General features: G+C 38.5%; 1 protein-coding gene across 2 annotated transcripts in view; it reads right to left on the bottom strand.

The window, feature by feature from the left end:
• Nucleotides 1-11,090, bottom strand: part of DMXL1 (Dmx like 1) — a 130,888-nt gene that overhangs the window by 23,886 nt on the left and 95,912 nt on the right. For both annotated transcript variants that reach the window (XM_007455839.1, XM_007455840.1), the window contains 3 exons: nucleotides 4,104-4,190; nucleotides 1,425-1,546; nucleotides 916-1,057 (listed from right to left, as the gene is read on the bottom strand). In XM_007455839.1, the coding sequence (XP_007455901.1) occupies nucleotides 916-1,057; nucleotides 1,425-1,546; nucleotides 4,104-4,190 (351 nt within the window). The remainder of the gene's footprint in view (nucleotides 1-915; nucleotides 1,058-1,424; nucleotides 1,547-4,103; nucleotides 4,191-11,090) is intronic.

Genomic DNA, 11,090 nt, shown 5'->3' on the forward strand with positions numbered 1-11,090 from the left:
ATATTTTGCTTAAATTTAAAAAAATTTATATCATTTTTATTTGTTCAAAAAAAGAAAAATTTATTTGTCTCAGCATTAACTAACAGTTATTAGTTGATAACCATTTAAAAATATTATCTAGACTAGGGGTTGGCAAACCTCTTTCGTAAAGAATTAGATAATAAATGTTTTGGACTCTATGGGCATATAGTCTCTGCTCAGATACTCAATCCTACCACTGTAATGTGAAAGCATCCATCAACAAAATATTAAAAAAATGAGTGTGGCTATGTTCCAATAAAACTTTATTTATAGACAATAAAATCTGAATTTCATATAATTTTCATGTATCACAGAATACCATTCTTCTTTTGATTTTTTTTCAACAGCTGAAAAATGCAAACACCATTCTTAGCGTGTTGTCGATACAACAGGTAGTAGGCAGGATTTGACCCATAGGCCGTAGTTTGCTGAGGCCTAATTTGGTTCCAAATAATTATTACTTAAAATACAGTTCTTTGTATTTTCAATTATTTATTTAAAATAATTTTTGTTATCCTTTTCAAATGAAAACATATTATTCTTCGAATCAAAATTTATAATTTCCAACAAGTATGACTTATTAAAAAAATTAAGAATTAAAAAAATATATTTAGGGCTTCCCTGGTGGCGCAGTGGTTGAGTCCGCCTGCTGATGCAGGGGACACAGGTTCGTGCCCCGGTCCTGGAAGATCCCACATGCCGCGGAGTGGCTAGGCCCGTAAGCCGTGGCCACTGAGCCTGTGCATCTGGAGCCTGTGCTCCGCAACAGGAGAGGCCACAACAGTGAGAGGCCCCCGTAATACACACACACACAAAAATTTACATCATCTTTTATCTATTAAGTTAGAGAGAAAAACAGGACATTTATACACAAATATTTTTAACTTTACATACCACTGATGCTCCTCTGCCAGTCTGTGTACTACCAAGCCATGGCATGTTAATTGGAGTACCAGGATTGCTATGTGTGTATGGGGTTGTACCCTGCACAGCTGTTAAATCATCACGAGCATGTATAACCAAGAAATCTTCTGACCTACAAAGGAATATCAGCCAGAATGAAAGCAACCCATCAGTTCTTTATTTCTTCTGTTATACCTGAAAGCTCTAACATATGACTTTGTATTTCCCTTTAAAATTAATTTTCTTCAGCTCTTAACTCTCAACTTACAGACAATAATTTCTTACATGAAAAATTTCAGATCCCTTCACCTATTCTCTTCTAACCCTCGATTCCCTTCTTTAAAGCTCCAGCCACCCCTTCTTTACTCTTTAGCATATCAATTTCCACTTTGCTTACAATCTAGGACTACTCCTTTAAGAAATCATTTGAAAGGTATAGTTCTGTGGATTTCATTATTCGTACTGCAATGTCACCAAATAAAAACAAAGTATAAGGGTACCCTTTGGTTTCCATTTCTATATCATCATCTACCCAAGTATAGATCTGTGTAGCCAGAATTCCAGAAACATCTAGTTCTTGAACATCATGGCTTGAAGCAATTGCTATGCAGTTTCTATTCGCCTGAAAAATAAATCATACAGTACTTTTTAAATAAAAATGCATAATGTGTATATGCGCTACTTTTGAAAATGGAGACTACAAAACAGCCTCTAGAAATGATAACTTTAAGGTACAGAAAAAATAGTATTTTCACAAATAAATATTTTAAATTAATTTTAATAAATAACTTTGAGTGAAATAATCATCAGCTTGAGCTTGGAGATATGTTTATATTCTAAGAATTCCAGAGCATCCAATAGAAAGTCAGCTATAAATGGAAATGCATATGCCACTTCATTTCTTCTCCCAGCACTGTCTCTCTAGTCTACTAGAATGGTACAATCTCCCTAAGGTTTGCACAGTTCAGAAATGTGGAGTGAGATGTTGAACAATAAAGGGGCCCTGGGAGGTAAAGAAAGGTAAGGGAGATAAGGAACTCCAAACTAAAGAAATAATGGTGAATTACTCAAATAAAATGGTATCACTTTCACCTAAAGCCTTTCAATCTTAGGCAAGACAAACAGAATTTGGGAAGGGTCACAAAGAAGAGGTGAAGAAGAGTGAGGGAAGTATGTCAGAAAAAATCATAAATGAAAAGTTGGTCAGACTAAATGACAGAAAATTTTAAACATCTACAAATTTAAAACATGTATCTCTAAAACAGAAAATGGAAAGATACTGACAGCAAAAAGAAAACAGGATTAGTATTTCCATTACGTAAAATGCTAAATACAAACTAATAAGAAAAAACTGAGACCCCAGAGATATGTGGGAAAAGGATATTAACTAGACTGTTGGAAGGTAATTCTCCATGGGACTCTCCACTTTTGCATGTCTTGTGAGTTAGTCAATGACTGCCTTTGTTTCACAGTATTATTGCCAGGATGTCTATATAGCTATAGTCTCTCCCTCCAGATCAAAAGGCAGATATGCTTAATGTACATTAGAAAAGATTTGGGTATCATTGGCCTTCTTGCTGTCACTTTGTGGGAACTGTACCTCAGGGAACCAGAGCAAAAATGCTAACATTCTAGTTTTTGCTATTAGTAATAAACTGTCCTTTGTCTATGGTCTTGTGTCTTCTAACAGTATCCATTAAACTGTGAAAGCTAACTTGTTCCATTGAATGCAGGGGCAAATCTCAGATCCTTCTTGACACAGATAATTCACAACTAAACAAATGGGGAAAAGTTCAATCTCATCAGCATTTTAAATTACTGCAATTTAAAGCAAAGGATATTTCTTAGCTACAAATTTAGCAAAGATGTAAAAACAATATACGTGAAGAAATAAAAATTAAACAAGTACACTCTTAACAGAGTCAACAGAAGACTTTGTATATGTGGATGACTAGTTACTTACATAATATATCCAAGTAAGAGAAAAAAGCTAGTTTGTTTTATAGCACAAATATTAAAATCTTATTTTCTTCAGGGGAAGGAAGTGACTTGTTGAGTGTAGATAATAATTTTATATTTGTATTGTGTAATATGAATATATCATATTATACAGATATTACATCATGAGAACTCCCTGGCTAAGGGGCTAATCCCAAACTTGCCTGCTATGAACAGAACTAGTCACTGTTAGGGAGAGTCTATGAGGAATATGAGACGAAGAACACAGGGAAAGATGAGGACAGAATGACAAAGGATCTATCTAGGTGAAATCAAAGAAAAGACAGACATAGGGAATTCCCCAGTGGTCCAGTGGGTAAGACTGCGCTTTCACTGCTGAGGGTGTGGGTTCAATCCCTGGTCAGGGAACTAAGATCCCACAAGCCGCACGGTTAGGGCAAAAAAAACAGACAGACATAGCATAGGAAGATGAAGAATCAACTAGAAGTCCCTATACATTTTGCAGTAAGGCAATTAGGGAAGATAGGAGGGGAAAATGACTAAGATAAATTTCAACCTTGGACCACTGTACCTAAGGCTACCTCTCTTCTGTAAGTAGCTTACAGACACCTCTAAGGAGGATATTGAGTAAGAAAGTTAAGGAATACAAAGAAAACATTCTAGTTGGGCAGCTATTATAGCTTAAAGTCAAAGAGGGAGAATTTCTGTGAGTCACATATAAGCTTCATTTTGATCTATACGAAGAACGACATTCAACATATTCATATAAAGAAAACAGGAAACATTTTCTTTGGATTAGCTGCATGTGTTGTATAAATTTTAAAGGCAGGGGACTTCCCTGACAGTCCAGTGGTTATTCTGTGCTTCCACTGCAAGGGGCATGGGTTCGATCCCTGGTCAGGGAACTAAGATGCCACATGCCAAAAAATAAAAATAAAAAATAAAATAAATAAATTCTAAAGGCAACTGCATATATAAATACTTGAGACCTCTCTCTGTGTAGTAATAAAACATTTTATCTGCTATATATCGAAGATCAAATAAATTATCAAACAATATAATCATTTTATAAAATAAAAAATGTACTCACATTGCAATTTAAGGAGTAGAAAGTAGCTCTGGGAAAGGGAAACACTGCTACTGAATAAACTGACAGAACAGGAGACATTCTCCAACTATGAATACTAAATCAAAGAAAAGAAAAATGTCTATGTACTTACTTTATTAACAGCAAAGGCAGTAATGATATCAGATTCCTTATGAATAATTCTTGCTCTACCTCCAGGATATCCCGAATCTGCTTCTATCTAAATGGAGGGAAAGAAAATACAAAAATACAGTGATTTTAGTAAATGAAAAAACATAATATAGGTCAGTCTTTCATTTAATACTTGCATAAATTAAGAAACTTTTCAGATATTTCAAATCCAAAGGTACTATTTTACATGTTACTTATTTCTAAAACAAAACTTGGCAAGAGGAATTTACATCTTTTCAAATTTGCTTTGTCACATATAAAAAGATCATTGATATACAACTTCATCAACTGCTTATGTTCTTAAGCTGCAATAAGTTAACTTTAAGACATTCTAATTATTGTTAAGTTTACCGCGTTTCTTAGTATTATAATCCTTTGATATTTTAAATATTTTAATATTAAAAGGCCAGAAGGTAAATATCTTAGGTTTTACAGACTAGTAAATAATTATGTTGCATATTCTTTTTTAAAACAACCTTTCAAAAATATAAAAACCACTCTTAGCTCATAGCCTACAGAAGAACAAGTAGGACACAGCCAGCTGAATATATTTTACTGACTCTTTGTCTAAAATAACTTTTAATTTATTAAAGAACCCTGAAATCCGGAAAGGCATAGTAATTTGCCCAAGTCAGTAATCATTTTAATAGCTGAATAAACCATAATTCAATATACTTTGGACAAGGGAAATATTATTTGACCTTCTGCTTACCCCACAGAAGGCATATACACCTTTCAACTCAGAAGAGAGTACTGTATAAAATCAACATTTACTAAAATAAACAGAGGTAAAATGAAGAGGCAATTGTTAAGAGCTGGAGATGTTACTTAATGTACTATGTTGTTTCATTTTATTTTATCCTCTCTAACCTTCAACCTTTAAAATGAATTATTATAAATTGTTTCACAACTCACTGTGCAGTGCAGAAGTTATTAATTTGAAATCAGAAAACAAATTTACTTCCTGGAAAATTTAGATAAAATATCACAAATCCCCATCCATTGCTTGACCACAGAACTGAGTAGGGTGAGCAGTATTTTTAAAAATGGCAACTAAGATGACAGTTCATTTGCAAAATTGAAAGAGACATAATCAAACCAAAATAACCATATGCAATCAAAACTCATAGTCACTGGATGTAAAGATGTCAAATATACTCCAATCTTAAATGCAACTGGATAACAAACATGACAGAACTCCACTGCTCGTACCAGCATTTTGGTTGATTTCATAGTCAACTTCTTTTCTAAATAAAGTTTTAGTTCTGGTTGAGGTCCATCATCCAGTAAGAATGTCTAAGTCAAATTCTGTAATTTCATGACCAAAATCCCAACTTAACCACCTATCTGCCTGGTATCTAAAGTACACTAAGTGTCCACTACTGGGTTTTGAAGAAATTGGAAATAAAGACAAATGATATTTCCATGTAATAGAGGGATATGCTATTTGCTGGTAATGAATGGGTGGGTGGAAAATTTCAGTTTCACCGGCAGCACTTCTTCAAACTTTATACTCACGGAGAGGAAAGCATGAACTTCATAAAAGCTTCTTCAGTGTGGGAATACATTCCTGTCCTTTCATTATCTAGATTTACTAAAACATTGTTTCTTAATAGTGCGGTCCCAAGAAGACCTGCATGAGAATCAATTAAAGGGGGTGGGGTTGGGTAGGAGGAATGGTGTTTGGCATCAAGAGTTTATGCATATTTAATTTTGAGAACAATCATAAGCTGCAGGAGATGAATTTGGAGAAGTAGGCAGAGTTTAGCTTGCACGGGCCCTTAAAAGCCATAATAAAGAATTCAGATTTTATTTTAAGGTTAGAAAACCATTGGAGGGTTTTGATAATTCTGGATGTTGTGGGACAAAACATAAAGGGCGTGAGACTGGGTGCCAGGAAACTAGTTAAGAGGCAACTACAGTAGCTGAAGTAAGAGGCAGCGGTGTATTTGATTACGGGAGTAGGAATGGTGGTACTGATTAAGTGGTTAGCATTAGGATAAATTTTGCCAATGGGCTGAGACTACAGTAGTGAGTAAAAGAGAGGAAGCAAGGGTGACTCCCAGTTTTCAGACCGTTCTCAAAAAATGATACTGAGACAAAAGTGAAGGAAAGAATAGGTTTAAGTTGGGATTAGGAGAAGATAGAAAATTCTATGTTTTGACATTGAGGGGGAGGTAACTAATAGATTATATATGCAAGTCTGGACTTCATGAAATGAGCGGGGCTGGAGAGAATTAAGAATTATAATTTGTATGGAAACACAAAAGACACCGAATAGCCAAAGCAATCTTGAGAACGAAAAATGGAGCTGGAGGAATCAGGCTCCCTGACTTCAGACTATACTACAAAGCTACAGTAATCAAGACAGTATGGTACTGGCACAAAAACAGAAATATAGATCAATGGAACAGGATAGAAAGCCCAGAGATAAACCCACGCACATATGGTCACCTTATCTTTGATAAAGGAGGCAGGAATGTACAGTGGAGAAAGGACAGCCTCTTCAATAAGTGGTGCTGGGAAAACTGGACAGGTACATGTAAAAGTATGAGATTAGATCACTCCCTAACACCATACACAAAAATAAGCTCAAAATGGATTAAAGACCTAAATGTAAGGCCAGAAACTATCAAACTCTTAGAGGAAAACATAGGCAGAACACTCTATGACATAAATCACAGCAAGATCCTTTTTGACCCACCTCCTAGAGAAATGGAAATAAAAACAAAAATAAACAAATGGGACCTAATGAAACTTCAAAGCTTTTGCACAGCAAAGGAAACCATAAACAAGACCAAAAGACAACCCTCAGAATGGGAGAAAATATTCGCAAATGAAGCAACTGACAAAGGATTAATCTCCAAAATTTATAAGCAGCTCATGCAGCTCAATAACAAAAAAACAAACAACCCAATCCAAAAATGGGCAGAAGACCTAAATAGACATTTCTCCAAAGAAGATATACAGACTGCCAACAAACACATGAAAGAAGGCTCAACATCATTAATCATTAAAGAAATACAAATCAAAACTACAATGAGATATCATCTCACACCAGTCAGAATGGCCATCATCAAAAAATCTAGAAACAATAAATGCTGGAGAGGGTGTGGAGAAAAGGGAACACTCTTGCACTGCTGGTGGGAATGTGAATTGGTTCAGCCACTATGGAGAACAGTATGGAGGTTCCTTAAAAAACTACAAATAGAACTACCATATGACCCAGCAATCCCACTACTAGGTATATACCCTGAGGAAACCAGAATTCAGAAAGAGTCATGTACCAAAATGTTCATTGCAGCTCTATTTACAATAGCCCGGAGATGGAAACAACCTAAGTGCCCGTCGTCGGATGAATGGATAAAGAAGATGTGGCACATATATACAATGGAATATTACTCAGCCATAAAAAGAAACGAAATTGAGCTATTTGTAATGAGGTGGATAGATCTAGAGTCTGTCATACAGAGTGAAGTAAGTCAGAAAGAGAAGGACAAATACCGTATGCTAACACATATATATGGAATTTAAGAAAAAAAATGTCATGAGGAACCTAGGGGTAAGACAGGAATAAAGACACAGACCTACTAGAGAATGGACTTGAGGATATGGGGAGGGGGAAGGGTAAGCTGTGATAAAGCGAAGAGAGTGGAATGGACATATATACATTACGAAACGTAAAATAGCTAGCTAGTGGGAAGCAGCCGCATAGCACAGGGAGATCAGCTCGGTGCTTGGTGACCACCTCGAGGGGTAGGATAGGGAGGGTGGGAGGGAGGGAGACGCAAGAGGGAAGAGATATGGGAACACGTGTATATGTATAACTGATTCACTTTGTTATAAAGCAGAAACTAGCACACCATGGTAGGGCAATTGTACTCCAATAAAGATGTAAAAAAATATATATATATCAGCCAATGGATGATATTTAAGTCATCAGATAACCCAAAGAGAAAGTGAAGATGGAAAGAGAAAAGGTTAGAGAACTAAGTTCTGCAGCATCCAACATTCCAAAGATAGGGAAAAAAAGACTGGTCATTTCAGGAGTGGGAAACAACATTGGGAAAGATAAATACTGACACTGAATAAACTGAAAGAACAAGAAACATTCTCCAACTATGAACTTAATAATCAAAGATGATGTTATAGGAACCAAGTGAAATAAGAGTTTCAAAAAAGTAGCTGGGATCAACACTACCAAAGAATACTGAAAAGTTGAATTTAAAAAGACAGAGAATTGACTACTGAAACTAGTATAGTCATACACTAGGACAATCTCAGTGGAGAGGGCTGGACATGACACTTAACTAGGTTAGAGAAACATGTGACATCTTGTGAACAGGAAAGGAAGTCCACTGGGGAAGGTTCACAGGGGCATTCAACTGAGTTGATAATGTTTTATTTCTGAAGCTGGGTACTTCCTACATGGTATTTGCAATACTCTTTAAGTCTTCTTGAATGACTTTACAGGAAACTCTGTAATTGAATTTTACTAGGTAAAGGTTTAGAGAAATCAGGCAATAGATTCTCAAAGATAGATTTTTTTGGTTTTCATTTTAAAGTAAGACAATAAAATATATTTGCTTATGTTGAGAATTTAAGAGAGGTAAAAATTTATCATGGAGGTGAGATGAGGAATAAATACTGAAGTAAAGCCCTTGGGGAGGTAAGAGCAGACAGGATCAGTGCACAGGTGGAAGATCTGGCTTTGGATAAAAGAGTGACAGTGACACCTACTGTGAGAGAAGGCAAAACAAAACATCTGTACATAGAGCAGAAGTTAGATTTGGTGGTGGGACAATATGGTGGGCTAAATCACTGCTAACTGTACTTATTTTGACAGCAAAACAAGGTCATTCATAGAAAGTAGTAAAGAAATACTGGAAGTTTGAGGTAAGAGGGAAAAAGTGGGGAGAATGGAAAAGAGAATGAAGAAACAATTATGATGGTGGAATAGTTTAATTTGGGATTTTGACTATAAATTTTAAATAAGGCAAGCCCCCATGGTTTGTGCTTTTTCTTCATCCATGTTCAGCTATTTGGGTGCAGACACAGAGTGGACAGAGAGCTAGGTTTAAACAGGTTTGGGAATTTTCAAGGCAAGTACAGTGTAGAGAGAACAGGGCAAAAAGGTTGAGGTTTGCAAGGGACTGATCATAACGATGGATCATGGAATCTAAGCTGGGAAAGAAAGGAACTGGGGACATGACACAGGCAAATAAAAATACATAACTCACATGGGCTACAAACAATGAAAGTCATATAACATAAAATCAGAGTAAAAAAAATCACAAAGGGGAGAGGAACTTCAAGATGGCGGAGGAGTAAGACGTGGACATCACCTTCCTCCCCACAAATACATCAGAAATACATCTACATGTGGAACAACTCCTACAGAACACCTACTGAATGCTGGCAGAAGACCTCAGACCTCCCAAAAGGCAAGAAACTCCCCACGTACCTGGGTAGGGCAAAAGAAAAAAGAATAAACAGAGACAAAAGGATAGGGACGGGACCTGCACAGTGGGAGGGAGCTGTGAAGGGGGAAAGGTCTCCACACACTAGGAGCCCCTTCGCGGGCAGAGACTGCGGGAGGCGGAGCGGGGAGCTTCGGAGCCGCGGAGCAGAGCGCAGCAACGGGGGTGCGGAGGGCAAAGCGGGGAGATTCCCGCACAGAGGTCAGGACCGACAGGCACTCACCAGCCCGAGAGGCTCGTGTGCTCACCCGCCAGAACCAATGGGGGATGGGAGCTGAGGCTCCGGCTTCGAAGGTCAGCTCCCAGGGAGAGGACTGGGGTTGACTGCGAGAACACAGCCTGGAGGGGATAGTGCGCCACAGCTAGCCGAGAGGGAGTCCGGGAAAAAGTATGGAGATGCCGAAGAGGCAAGAGACTTTTTCTTGCTTCTTTGCTTCCTAGTGTGCCAGGAGAGGGGATTAAGGGCTCCGCTTAAAGGTGGGAGCCGTGGCTATCAGCGCGGAATCCAGAGACGGGCATGGGACACTAAGGCTGATGCTGCAGCCACCAACAAGCCTGTGTGCAAGCACAGTTCACTATCCACACCTCTCCTCCTGGGAACCTGTGCAGCCTGCCACTGCCAGGGTCCCGTGATCCAAGGACAACTTCCCCGGGAGAACACACGGTGTGCCTCAGACTGCTGCAACGTCATGCCGGCCTCTGCCGCTGCAGGCTCTCCCCGCACTCCGTACCATTTCCAACCCCCCGCCCCGGCCTGAGTGAACCAGAGCCCCCTAATCAGCTGCTCTTCTTTTTTGTTTGTTTTTTTGTTTGTTTTTTTGTGGTATGCGGGCTTCTCACTGCTGTGGCCTCTCCCGTTGTGGAGCACAGGCTCCGGATGTGCAGGCTCAGTGGCCACGGCTCACGGGCCCAGCCGCTCCACTGCATGTGGGATCCTCCCGGACCGGGACACGAACCCGTGTCCCCTGCATCGGCAGGCGGAATCTCAACCACTGAGCCACCAGGGAAGCCCTCAGCTGCTCTTTTAACACCGTCCTGTGTGAGCAAGGAACAGACGCCCTTAGGCGACCTACACACAGAGGTGGGGCCAAATCCAAAGCTGAACCCCAGGAGCTGTGTGAACAAAGAAGAGAAAGGGAAATTTCTCCCAGCAGACTTAGGAGCAGTGCATTAAATCTCCACGATCAACTTGATGTACCCTGCATCTGTGGAACACCTGAATAGACAATGAATCATCCCAAAGTGAGGAGATGGACTTTGGAAGCAAGGATATTTTTTTTTTCCCCTTTTTCTATTTTGGTGAGAGTGTATGTGTATGCTTCTGTGTGTGATTTTGTCTGTATGGCTTTGCTTTTACCATTTGTCCTCGGGTTTGATTGGTACCTTTTTTTTTTTTTTAGTATAGTTCTTAGCGCTTGTTATCATTAGTGGACTTGTTTTTTTGGGTTCGTTGCTCTCTTTCTTTCCCT

Source organism: Lipotes vexillifer, unplaced genomic scaffold (genome assembly GCF_000442215.2).
Source record: "Lipotes vexillifer unplaced genomic scaffold, Lipotes_vexillifer_v1.1 scaffold78, whole genome shotgun sequence".
In the NCBI taxonomy this organism is placed as follows: Eukaryota; Metazoa; Chordata; class Mammalia; order Artiodactyla; family Lipotidae; genus Lipotes; species Lipotes vexillifer.